Raw genomic sequence first — 14,117 nt, forward strand, 5'->3', positions numbered from 1 at the left:
TCTAGACTTAGCAGAAATATGGAGCCGAGACATTTATAGTAGCATCAAATTGTTTACTATTACCTTGTTTAGAATGTTTAAGTGTATTTTCATGGATATTTTGCCAAATGTATACAGAATGACAACAAGTCCCTTCACAAAATCATTTATAGGAGATAAATGTCAAACTGTCTTAACAATGAATGGTGAGGGATCCAGTGTCTGTAGATCAGAATTAAAGGGCCACTTTACACACTCACCAGTGAACATCAACAGTCACACATGGTACAAGAGGACCAGATATGAATCTTTCTGCTGACAGTATCAGAAAATAGACCAGAATGCAATGCAGCCACAAGATGTTGCGTTATGAATAAGGGATTTGACGCTCTATTTATCTATACTGGCAACAACAGCTGTCACAATCATTACTTTTCTCTGCACCTGAATGATAAAAGCATAGGAAATAAGCTTGGTATTGTGTTGTGGATGCATAGTGGATATTGTTTATCCACTATAGCCTCATGAATTTGCTTCTGATGCTGGGAAAATGGGAAGAAACAAAAGTGATTAATGGTCCAATATTTGCACAATTTACTGAAGTGCTCAACTATATTAGTCAATATCAGATATCTGGTATGAACTTTATTCCTTTATAATTCACAGAGCAATGCATACCAAATTCCTCCCTACATTTTATTTTTATTGAAGAGACATTCTAAGTGTGACAAATGTTACAATCATTACATTTCTCAATGCTAATTTTCGAATTCTGAATGTTAGAATTTTTTTCAACTTGTTTGTTATTTTTGTTGCCAGCTCTAGCCAAAAGGAAGATTGATCTATATTTCTAACCCAAGTTTAATATTCATACAGCCATTATCTATTCGCTCGTCCCACATGGGGTCACAGAGGGGCTGGAGCCGTTGACAGCTATCATTGGACGAGAGGTGGGGTACACCCTGACTGGAAGCCAATCAATCACAGGGCTGACATGTAGAGACAAACAACCAGTCACACTCACATTCTCACCTACCAGCATTTTAGAGTGACCATTCAACGTAATGCGCATGTATATGGTCCGTGGGTGAAAGCCTGAGTACTTGAAGGAAACCCATGCATGCACAGGGAGAACATGCAAACTCCACACAGAAAGGTCCTATCTGTAGGGCATCCAAAACCAGGAACCTTCTCGCTGTGAGGCCACTTACCACTATGCATCCTAAGCTATATATTATATTAAAAATTAAGTTTAACTTTTTAAAATATGTAATCAACTTATGATACAATTGCGTGGTGATTTTTGGCTGGCCTTTTGCAGCTAATTTGCTATTATCTCTCTTTTTTTCTTAAGGTATTCTGGGAACTGTAGGAAACACACTGACAGTAGATCATGTTGATAAGATAGGTTAAGTCACAGACTGATTCATTAACTAACATCTCTAAATCTTAGGGTGGATATTTCTTGTAGTACTGTTTACTAACAATATTGAAGTCAATTTTTTTTTATTATAACAATGTGACCACTCCTCCGGCTGTAAGAATACATGTACATTTTGTCTGAGATTATTTAGCCTTTTCTTTTCTTTTTTTTTTTGTATTTTCCCATTCCATTAGCTCTACCTTCAGTTTATTCTATTTTCACTTCAAAGGCTCGGGTGGAACAGATGTCGTTTCAAATGCCTGTCTTCTGCCTCATTGCCTAAAAGTGAGGGATGATTATTTTTTAATGAAACGAGGTGCACTCACACACACGCAAAAATGAATATTACCTGTAAGCTGTGAAATAGACAAGCAATACTTTCACATCAGCCTGAATGAGAACATCCATTCATTTACGCACCACAAAAGCCATTTTGAAGTTTTTCTTCAGCTGCCAAATGTGCTCCTGGACCTTGAATTTTGATTAGTTAATTTCATGCTGTGTGGAATACAGTGGGCTGCGAATGCTTTTCTGAAACAATGCAGTTTTCAAAGGCAGTCATTTCTTGTTTTCCATTTGATGGTTAAAGGGGGAAACATGGCTGTTGCTTAATCCCATGATAAGTATGCATTAGATGGATTTGAACGTCTTAAAATGTCCTCAAGTTGCTGTTTGATACCCGCGCAGGGACAAATCTTTTTCATGGTTTGTTCTCCCCTCCTGCTGAGTTTTAACTCTGAAACCGAGGATCAGTGGATCATGAAAGTAAGCATTCAAAGCTGTTTTAAAATGTCTTAAATGCAACCTGATGAAATAGGAAGCTGCGTTGAAGATGGGCTCTCTTTGCCAAAAAAATAAAAGAATAGTTCAACTGACTTCACTCAAAGCACCTAACAAAACCTCTCAACCGCAAAAAGTGCACATAAAAAAACATTGCACATAGTACCAATTTATGTCATTATATATTCAGTATGTCATTATATCTTTTATTATTTGCTTGGAAATCAGGTTGCTTTTCATGTCTTTATAGCAACCAAGAAATCACAGATTTTCCACCAATACTAATGGCAACATCAAGCTGTCACTTCTTCTTTCCTCGGCTGCACCTCTTCTCTCTTTTTTTTCCTTATCGTCCTCGCTCTCCTTCTCTCTCTCCCCACTCCCTTTCTCTCCCTCTTCCTCCCGTGCTTGATGTGTTCTCTCCTCAGCAAAGAAGGCAATTTCCATATAGAATCACAACCAGGATCAGGTGACCTGGATTTGACTCCCTGTCAAAGTACTGTACGGAATATGGAAATGTATTCATGTGTATTGCATCGAGTACATCACACAATTTTGAGCGTTTTTTTTTTTTGCCTCCTGAAAATTCACTGAGATTGCAGTATGTTACTGTTGAGAGACCAGTTGAGTACATGTTATGGAAAATATAGATTTTTTTAAGGTATGGGAATTAAATTATTTGCAATACATGACAGAGTGAAGATGGAAAGAGATGCAGAAAACGTCCATAAATCTAGTGATTTAACAGACAGAGTAGGAAAAGCATATGAATATGCAACTAATGATAATTTAATTAGCTTATAGGACCGCCCGCCCGCCCCCCCCTCTTAATTTTACGCAGCCCTAACCTTACATCCCCTCCCTCCATCCAACACCCCAGAGGCTAACCTGTCTCATTGACATCCTGTTAGTCTTCATTCACCCATGTCGTAAATTGATCAGTTTTTTCTGCTCAGAACAACCCGCTGCTGCCCTTCACAGAAGTCTTCTGTTTTCAGCCTCTGTCCAGCCTTTAATCATTGTTCTCAAGTATATAGTTGTTATTTTTGAGGTATTTTTTTAATACATTTAACCTTTGCAAAATATATCTTACCCAGTGAGTGCATTGTGCTTGTAAATACTGTGCATACTGAAAGACTCCTCAAGCTATTTATATTATCTGATTTATTTACCAGCAATGTGTCTTTTTCTCTCCATTTTTGTCTTCCAGATAAGCAGTGATAAGCGTGCCGCAGCAGAGATGATGAAGCCCAAACCCAAACCTCAAAAGAAGAAGAAGAAGAAGGACCCTAATGAGCCACAGAAACCTGTGTCAGCCTACGCCCTCTTTTTCAGAGACACCCAGGCAGCCATCAAGGGCCAAAACCCCAACGCCACCTTTGGGGATGTGTCCAAAATCGTGGCTTCCATGTGGGACAGCCTAGGTGAAGAACAGAAGCAGGTACAAAAAGCAGGTTTTGCATATTTGAAAGCATAGATGGAATCATAAACAGATGTGCCGTGGCTTGACCTAAACAGTCATGTGCCCACATTCTGGCCTCTCCCCGACTTTATGTCCTGTGTGAGAAACATTTCTGTGAGATACCGCTCACCTTAATGAGCTTATTTTTCTCCTTCCAAAGATAATCCACCAGTTTATCCTCTCTCCCCCGACTCTCATATAAATGATTTTGTTTCTCAATCTAATTCTAGCAAAGGGAAGGAAGAGAAGGCCTGTGGAGTTTGGATTACAGACATACAAATTCTTGCTGTTCGTCTTATTTCCAAAAGTTTTCTTTTATGTGATGTTGCATCAAAATTAAAAATATATATATAATGAAATATTGAAATCACATATTCTTTGCCAAATATAATAATCTCTGGGCCCTGGTCCTCACGTTCTGTGTACCTACAGCCTCCATAGCCATACTACCACACCATGCATCTTCATTGACCTTCTGACAAGCAGGGCTGTGTAGAGTTCTGATTTCCTTTCTCTTCATTTATATCCCTCTCTTGCTATTTTGAGCCTCCCCAGAATACAGAATTAGTGATCCACCCGCATCCACCCTCACTATCATCTTGTCCTTGGATTTAGCTGAAGGGCATTTCAGCTATCCAGGAAGAGAAGTCTATTGTTTTGGGTTTTTTTTGCAGTTTCACATCATATCCAGCTCAGCAGTAATTGGTAGGAGGAGCTAATGATGACAGAGTTATTGGAGGTTGTAGTGTTTTTTTCCTTACTTGTAGTAAAGGGTACTAGGTAGAGACAGTGTTAGTAAAAGCTATTTTTTTTTTAGAAAAGCTAGAATCATCAAATGTACAACCATAATTTCCTGATTTAAATCAAAATGTTGCCCATTTTTTCCCAAATTTATTTGGCAGACATTTGAGCATTGTAGCTCCCTTAGGTTGATAAAACAAATATTTGTTTGGTTTTGTTTTGTTTTTTGTTCTTCGAAAAAAGGAAATATCAATATAAATGTATTAAGGAATTTATATAAGAATCAGCACATGTGGGGTTTTTTATTTGCTCCAGAAGCAAAATCCATCCCCATATAAAAACGTAATGCATAGATATATTTATTTTCTGACCTTTTAATTTTGCATATTGGCATAATTTTGCCAATAGCCTTTATATCTTTTTGATCTACTCCTCGTCTGCAACATCAAAAACAGAAATTACCTGCATGTAAAAACACATGCAAAAAAGAATCCATATGTACTCATACACCCACATTCTTTATGCAAACACACTGACTTCATTTAGTCGTATGACAACAAGGGTTGGCGCATCGCAGTAACAATGGAGAAGGCAGTTTAAAAACAAAACTCATCCACAGGCTCGCATCCTAATGTGCTGAATGACAACAATCATTGTGGTGTATCACTAATGTCAGTATGCTGAAAGGAATGTTATGGTGGAGATAAAAGCAGAGTGAGAGAGAAGTTCCAGTTCATTTCTCTAGGTGGATTGGAATGGAAATGATGTGTTGCTACAATAGAGGGAGAAGAATTGAGATGAGAGAGTTTTAGTGCTGTGATGAGGAAATAGAGGTGTTCTGTATCATTGGTTCTGATGAAAAGGGAAACATTAAGAGTGTGTGTGTTTCTGTTTGTGCATTACATTATATATTTAGAGAAGTGTAAGATAAAAAGCCTGCATGTATCTGTGTGAGCGCATGCGTGTGTGCGTGTGTGTAAGCAAGCCGCCGTGCGTGCGTGCGTGCGTGCATGCGTGTGTGCTTGCATGAGTGCTTTGTATGTGTTGTGTTTGTTTTGAGAGCATGACATTTGTGTGCACATTTATGAGCATGTCAAGCTCTCTTCTGACCTGAAGCCTTTTGTTTTGATTTTTTGTCTTCGCAGGGCTACAAGAGGAAAACCGAGGCGGCCAAGAAAGAGTACCTGAAAGCCTTGGCCGCATACCGAGCCAGTCTGGTTTCCAAGGTAACACTTATGACACACAGGCCCTGGCTAAGCATGATGATGGATTGGATGGAAAATCCCTGCTAATGGGCAGGGAGGGGCTTAAGTGGAGGTGGTGCTGGAGGTAATGGTGGAGAGGGTGGGTGGGGGTATTTGATGCAAAAAGAGCAGGCCATATTTGGAACAATACCTGATTTCCATAGGGTGCAGATGTAGGGGGGTTGGGGCGATTGTAGTTGGAATGGTGAGAAGGTGGGGGAGGGTTCAGCACAAGCATGTGGCCACAACATCTATTAGGGATGGAGGATAGAAAATGATTGCCCTCTTATGTGCTGTACTTTATATCAGGCTCAAGTCTGAGTTATGTGCATCAGTAAAAAAACACACATCAAAATGTGAACATAGACACCTGTGTCATAGATTAGATAATCGATCGTACATCCATATCAGTGCAAGCAGTCATAGGCTTCACCCGTTGTTTCCAACTCTGACACATTTCTGCTAATTCAGATCTATGACATCCTTTCTGCCTGGTGAATGATGGCTGCGATGTACCAGCATAGCAGGATGGGGAATAAAGAAAGGCAATGACGAGAGCTGTAGATTGTATTGTTTAGTGCCGTCCTGTATTAACAATACAGAATGTAGTGTGGGGAAGATTCCTTTTGTCATTCCATTTGCTCTGCAGGCAAACAGCCTAATTTCTCTGCCTGGGCCTCTGCATATATGTGTGTGTATGTGTGTGAATGCCTGAGTGTGTGTGTGTGCCCTCTCCTTTTCCCATCTATCTGTCAAGGTGTCTATTGATCATTACCTCGGGCTGCAGGTCTATTCATACAAATGGGCTCCATTACGTTCTAATCAACACTGATGACTATAGATGAGCAATCTGACAGCTCATCACAGAGGGCTGAAGAGTGTGGGGCAGGGTGGATAGTGAGATAGGGTGTTATGAAGTTGCTGCACCTGTAAAGAGTGATACTTTTAAAAAGTCTGAAAGTTTAAGTTTGGGTGATTTCCTTAGAGTTTGGTGTTTGACGTCAAAGTAATGCATCCCTTTTCAACCTTAACCCTTTTAATTTATCTGCGAGTGTGTGAAGTAATGTGAAACTAGTGAAAGCTGTCATGCCAAGGGTTGACTGCTACGCACAGTCTAATTTCAAAGAGGGCATCAATATGCTGAAAGCGATCAATGTAACTGTGTAAGACAGCTCTGTGGTGAAGCAGCTGATAGAAATTTGTGGAATGCTAGCTTATCTTGAAAGCGAGTGGAAACGGCTAGTTTTTTATCAAAGAGTTAAAAAGACATTTCCTTTCAATGATTATAGATGAGTACAACTAAAAGAGAGGGTATAAAGATGGGAAACAAAAAGTCAGACAGAGCCAAGAGCCTAGTTCGGCGTCATGGCTGACGTACTGTACCGACTTCATAATATCTAATGGGGCACCTTGCATGTTGAAGACTTGGAGTCTGTTGGGGCCCAAGCCAAAACAAATTCACAGGGGTACCAAACAGTGTTCATCCCCATTATGTTATAAATAATCTGACACCAACAACAGTTTTTAGCTGAAGTTATGAATTAAAGCGTCTCTCGTCCATATTGAGGGCTAGACAAGCATCATTCAGTCATTTACTATAATATGTGTGAGTACTGTAAGATGGGGCTCCAGGTTTCCTACTGTCATTGCAAACGTTGCACATTTTGAGCCACTGCTGTGGTTTTAAGTACTGGCCTGGGGGCCCCAAGCAGTTGTCTGCCTTGTCTGTTGACAAGAAGCGCTTCTGTGTGCTGCAAAATAGTTTAAAATACACATTTTTAGTATGTTTGCTTTTAATCCTCGATCAAAAACAAACAACTGGATGTGAAGTAACAAGGGGAAGTTCGATCTCTGTGCACGTAATGAAGCGGCTGCGTTACGTTGACTGGTCGCCTTTATGTTCTTCTCCGCTCTTAAATTGATATTGTGATTCAGATTAACTACACGTTGCATTGATATAAAGGCAAATATTCTCATTATAGCATTGTTGCTTTGTCCGCTACTTCCGCGTCTTATTTTTAAGTCACGTCTTACCCATAGACTGTAAATATTACGGTCTTAACTCAGGAGACCCCCCCGCCCCCCCCTCCTGTCTTACAGGTGCATATGTGAACAGTGAGGTCTGGAGCAGTCCTCCTGAGATTATCTAGATGTTTTCAGGAGTTTATATGTGAAAATACAGAACAGATTGTGTCCCATAAAGAGTTGGGGTGGAGCAAGACATACACAGACAGATCTGCATTATATCAGCTTGTTTTCTCTGTGGATTATCTGTATCTTCACTACGCTGCATTGTGAACTCTAAAAAACTTCTGGCTGTTCACAGTATGACTCCTGCTAACCATCCCTCCTTCCCCATTAGTCCAGGATCATTTCATATGGATCATTTAAACACAGGTTCTTACTGAAAAAAAAACAGTTTATCCTGTATTTTGTGCATACGCTGCTGTAATTCATAAAGAGAGAAAGAGTGAGAAAGAGGCAGACAGACACTTAATACTGTAAAAGTGAGGCGGAATCAGAGACCTGAGTCCCCCATGTGTCGTGATATGACATGTTATTGGAAAAAAAATTGCGTTTTTAGAAACTTCACTGCAAACAGACACTTTTTCCTCTAAATGTGCGCCTCTGCTTGTAATATGTTAAATCAAGTGTTGAATGTTAACAGCCAGGTTTCAGTATTAATATTGTGGAGAAATTGCAGATTTCCCTTTAATACGGTCGAGGTTATAAATAAATAGATTCCTTTTTAAGATACAGGTCAGGTCTAAAAGATGTTCTTAAGTGTAATGGATGCTTCTATTAAAAAAAGAGAGACCATCACTAAATGAATGATGATTGATGTGGTATTGTGTTGTGTTCATGGTTTCAGTTTACAGATAAAATGTAATTTATGAATATTAATTGACAGTTGTTTCAATTATGCTCTTCCACAGACCTACAATGACCCTGAACCAAAAAGTGCCCAGCAAACCAGCCAGCCCTCCCACATGCTGCCCCCAAAGCAGCCCCTATACAGCGTGCCACCCCAGCCCTCCTCACCCTACCTGGGCCCGCCAGGCTCCTTCCCCCTGTCGGACCTCCAGAGCTACGCCGGGCCACCCCGTCATGCACTTGCCCAGACCCTCAGCCAATCCCAGATGCTGCCGCCCAGCATGAGTGCCTCTCCCCCAGCTCCCTTCCAGATCAGTCCCCCTCTTCACCCCCATGCCCAGCTCTCCCTGCACCAGAGCTCTCTGCTCAACCAGCCAATCCGCATGCAGCAGTCGCAGCCAATCATCTCACACCAAATGGGGCTCCAGGCACCTCTGCACTCCCCTCCTCTCAGCCAACAGGTATGACTAGCAACCATTAACAAAATGATTTAAAACATATATACTTAAGATCCTTGTATAATCACCATATGCAATTTCTGTAGAATTTCAATAATGTTCAATTATATAAAACGCTTTTATTGGTTGTTCTTGTTGTCATGATAGGAAAACTTGGAAAACAATGTACTGTAATGCACAATAGGCCTCAGTTAGCTTTAAGCAAAGCATCAACCTCAGGTGTTCTGAGTCTCTATCTAGCCAATGTGGAGGTGAAAAGGAACTGCAGTTCCCAGGCTGTCCACTTGAGGCTGGCTAAAATGAAAGCAAGGAATACCCATTAAAGACCATTGTAACAGCAAAAATGAAACACATTAACAGCTTGATTTAAAAATAAAAGTTATATTTTACTTTACTTTATTGGAAAAAAATAGTGTGCAGGTAACGTTTTTTATGACTTATAATTGTCATTATAATAAGAGGCTAAGATTTATGCATAATTAGGCATAATAAGGGGTGTAGATGGTTTGGCTTATAGGCTTACCTCAAATTTGCTAATTCTCATTACTGAACTTAAACTGTTGGCTTTGTTTGGGTACTTTTCATAGTTTGGAACATGCTTGCTAGAACTACACCCATGTAGCTACATGATAAGCTTGAAGTTAGTTTAAGTCAGTATTTTCAATATGACACACCCCATTATAAGCACATACTACAAGAGTCGTTTTTAAAGTCTTAGGTCTAACTTTGATCCGCAAACCAGCTATTTTCTCCCTTTCCCTCTGAGTCTATATGTGTTGGGGGTTGTCATCTCTGTGCTCTTCATGTTTCCATCTCATACTGTAATCCGGCTAAGCAGAGTCTAAGTGCTGGCCTTCTAAAACTAAAAATCAACAACCTCTTTTCCCCTTCTCTTTTCCTCTTGTTTAATCCACAGGGATTCTCCCACATTCAGGCTGATTACCAGAACAGTGTCGGGGGCTCACAGTCTCCAGGTGCCCCTAACCAAGTCCATGGCCAGAACCCTGACTGGGACAGCGAGTATTGCAACAGGGACTGTGGACCCAACCACTGCAGGTGAGCTTATCACCTCCATATTTGTGTTGTGAGAGCAGTGAATGTTGTATGAAGGATGTAGAAGAAATCACATCAAGTGAGTGTCATGAAGAACAACCAAAGTAAAACTGTCTCTGCTTCTTTAAATCCGATCGGGGACATTTGATTGTAAGGCATAGTAAGTAGCTGTCTGACAGTTACTCATTTGGAAAATTAGTTGCTCTGAACCACTTCCCTTTCACACTTAGAGAATCTGACAGCATTAATCATAAACTGTGATTTCCCTACTAAAGCAGAGCATCTCCTTGAAATTTAAATGAGTAACGCAGCAGTAGAACAATGCTATTAGCGAGCTTGGAAAAACTGTGACATCCAATTAAGTTTTCCTGTGTTTCGCTCAGCACACATTACCTTATTGAATCAAGCTATTCAAGCAGGTACAAGAGGAATGTTGTTTGTCTCACACCTGAAACTTGGTAATGCTATTCTGAGAGGCGGAAGTATCTCCTGTATTTAGAGCTGATTCATCTGGATGTCAAATGGGATCATGCCTGGGTCAAATCATATTTGATGCTCTTTGAAGTAGATTGAGTATTTGCTTTAAACCTTCCCCCTCTGTGTCAGATCATTGTAGTTTGGAGTTTTGGAGGGTACTGAATTATTTCCAGCTTGTCAGAAAAGATAACTGTTGAATAGACCTTGTGTTTGAAATTTCAAGTTCCAAGTGATCTGCAAGTTCTGACTTTTATATTTTTCTTTTTCACTGATTGTCTTCTGTTGTTGGTTGAGAGCTTTAATGTTTGCTGGAGCTTTTTTTTTCTTATTCAGATCTTCTTTGAAAGACATTTATATTTGCTAGGATTTCCTGGTAACTTAGAAAATAAACAGAAATACATGCAGTCAGTATTTACAGTACATTTGCTCTAATCAACACTAATATTGTTTGTTCTTCTTCCTCAGTAGTGGCATGGGAGCTCGGGACAAGCCTCTCTACCTCACTTGAAGTTGAAAGACCTCCAAATGTCAGACTCCAGGGAGCTTTCCAACATAACAACAACGTCATCAATGTATCTGCTTCTACACCATTTTTTCTCCTATTTTTGTGACGGATTTTGAAAATCCCAAATACTGCTACAGTAACTTCACCTATTTGCCAAGCACTTAGATCAGCCAGAAGCCTAAGGCACTTCTCTTGCTTTTTTTTCTCCTTACCAGTGATTTTTTTTTTGCTGGGGTAGTGAGCTTTAAGCTCATGCAAACATACTGGAAATGAAGACCAAAAAAGAGTCTTTTTGTTTTGTTTTGAATTTTTCAAAGATGCTTTCTCTGCTCTTCCCTCCAATACTGTGTTTGCCATGGACTGCCCTCATTGGGGAGATGAAATGCTCCAAGCATACTCAAAGCATAGGGGTCTGAGTGAGAAAAGCTTATACAGTAAACTGTAAGAAAGTCACCTCAGCAGGGGTGGATGTAAATCAGGACAGACTGATACACCCACACTGAATGAAGGCAAAGCAAAAATGTTATGAAGATAGTTTCAAACACATAAGACATTTGTAAATCATCCTTGCCCCTGTTAGAGGACTCGCTCAGTTCTTTTCTTTCTCACAGAGTGATTGTATATATCACGAAACGGACCCCACTTATGTGTGTATTTAGCTGCAGTCCCTTGCTCTCTTTTTCTTTCAAACATTCTTTTTGTTTGGTTTTGTGATTTTTGTGCAGGCGGATTCAGTGAGGGAATACACACACTAAAAGTTGTGTTGAAACTGTGTTCACTGGTCTTTTTCTCTTAAAACAAAAGAGAAATGTAATACTGAAAAATATTTCCTCCTTACATGGTGGAGCTCTGATAGAGAGAGTCACTCTCTTGACATGGCCTCAGGACGTTACAGAACTGTAGAGGTCTAAGGTTGATACCTCTCCTTTTAGCTCCTCCCCCTGTTGGTCAATAAGGACCGCCCCTTCACCTGTAACCCTGCCCACCTCCCCTATAGTCCCAACACCACTTGTACAGGTGAATAAAAAAAGAGTTGATAAATGTGAAATGTTACTAAATAAAAAAAAACATAACAGTGGGTTTTAAAGTTTTTGACTAGTTTTATTAGGTGTTTTAGAATTGTGTTAAACTCATCTTTATCATTTTTTTGTGAAGAAAAAAGAATTCAGAAGTTGTTTTTTTTCACTGTAGCAGGATTTGCGTTTGTGAGGAGCATTCATGGGGGTAAACATTTTAATTTTGTGTATAAACCTGCCAAATGTACTTCTTTAATTTGTAAAGCCAGTAATGAGAGAACCATTTTGTTTTGTTGAAAATCATGTTTTACAATATGGTCATTCTATTTAATTTGATGGCAGGTTTTACATCTATTTATGAATAATATGAAGTAAAATGTTGGCTTATTTCCATCAGGGTGATTAAGAATTATTATTATTATTATTATTATTATTATTATTATTATTATTATTATTATTATTATTATTATTATTATTAATAATTGTTATTGATCAAACACCATGATTTTTATTAGAATAATACATATTTTTTCAGAAATTGTTGTTGGTGCATTGGCAGTGTACCAGCATTAGCTTCATTTTGTGTCATGATTACTTCTTTTGTTTTCTTTTGTCTGTAATAAAATGTTTTAAGTGGAGAAATGATGTGCATGTCTTTACTTTTTGCAATCATTTGTTTTGATGTTGTTTCATCATTATGTCAAAACACATTAATATGTGTACATGAATTACTTTAAATATAACTTGATGTAAAAAATATTTATCATAGCTTTAACAGAAGAGTTAATGTAGAGTTTAAGCTTTCCAGTGCACTTTTATGTTGTGAATGTTCACCTTTGTACAGCTATTTTTTCTTATTCCTTTTCAAATCTTGACATGATCGATACGCTATAACTGGCAACATTTTTCTGCCCGCTGGTCATCTTTTTGGTAAAGGTGTGATGATGAAACTATGCGTTGAAGAAAACAGTCTTACTGACTGAAAAGAAAAAAATGACTTTTCCCTATGAATTTTACAGTTGGATTAAAGGCAAAATAGAAATGGAATCTATCAACCCTCCACCCTCCTCTCTCTCTCGCTCTCTATCTCTCTCTCTCGCTCTCTCTCTCTCCCTCTCTGTCTCTCTCTCTCTTTTTTCACTCTCTCTTTTTCACTCTCCATGATGATGCAGTGCCCCCTAGAGATGATTCAGCAAACGTGTTGTTTTTCAGTGCCCCTGTCTAAAGTGGGATAGAGTCAGCTTACTATTGGTGAAACACAACATTGAAGTTACCTAACTGTTATTTATTAACACCTTAGAGGAAGCCTTTATTTGAATAAATAAACTGATAAAAATGAAATTGAATAGATATTTACATATGGCAAAATAAGAATAGCATTGTAATGTCAACAAGTAAGAAAACAATATATAACCTATAAAGCACTTATCTTTAAAGACAGATGTTTTTATATATATATATAAATATATAAAAAAGACTGTAAGGCTGATCACAACTGGATGATTGCAAAAAAATAATGAAGCTTGGTCTGCACCTCTCTACTGACTGTGTTACCATCTCCTACAAATGTTCCTCTAGCTCCATCTGCTGGTGGGTTTGGGATAAATAACAGATTCTCAAGTTAATTTCAGTTTTACCTAATCCTAACATGAATAATTATATAAATAAAGGGAAAAAAGCATTGTAGTAAAAAATTGTAGTGCTTGCATTTCTCATTTTGAGAAAATGTGTGTAGAAAACACTTAGTCGTAGACACTACAAGGATTTACACATTTTATCAAAACATAGAAGAGAGGATAAGCAAAGAAACATCTACCAATAAAGATTATAAAATGTCCTTTAAAAGACCTATTAGTAAATTACTTTGGTGTTACAAAAGATAAATTATTTTCTTTTCCTAAAACTATTCTTCAAATCAAAGAGACAACAAGACAACAAGACAACAAAACGGACAGAATTAATACATTGTTGTGGTGTAAAATACAACACAAAGATATGGGAAGCCGCAAAGGCATACTTTGCTCGCAGTAACATTCAACTTTGCTCCCAAAAAACTCTCATTCTTTCCTTGCACAGACATATATACTTGCTTGCACGTATATTCT

The 14,117-nt window shown here is 38.7% G+C and overlaps 1 protein-coding gene across 2 annotated transcripts in view; it reads left to right on the plus strand.

Moving 5' to 3' along the window:
• LOC109982871 (TOX high mobility group box family member 2) overlaps positions 1-12,654 on the plus strand; it is a 73,517-nt gene extending 60,863 nt beyond the window's left edge. For both annotated transcript variants that reach the window (XM_020632310.3, XM_020632309.3), the window contains 5 exons: positions 3,393-3,623; positions 5,531-5,611; positions 8,566-8,964; positions 9,878-10,017; positions 10,957-12,654. In XM_020632310.3, coding sequence (XP_020487966.1) covers positions 3,393-3,623; positions 5,531-5,611; positions 8,566-8,964; positions 9,878-10,017; positions 10,957-10,999 — 894 coding nt within the window. In that variant the 3' untranslated portion in view covers positions 11,000-12,654. The remainder of the gene's footprint in view (positions 1-3,392; positions 3,624-5,530; positions 5,612-8,565; positions 8,965-9,877; positions 10,018-10,956) is intronic.
• The last annotated feature ends 1,463 nt before the right edge of the window (positions 12,655-14,117 follow it).

Source organism: Labrus bergylta, chromosome 12, assembly GCF_963930695.1.
Source record: "Labrus bergylta chromosome 12, fLabBer1.1, whole genome shotgun sequence".
NCBI classification, from domain to species: domain Eukaryota; kingdom Metazoa; phylum Chordata; class Actinopteri; order Labriformes; family Labridae; genus Labrus; species Labrus bergylta.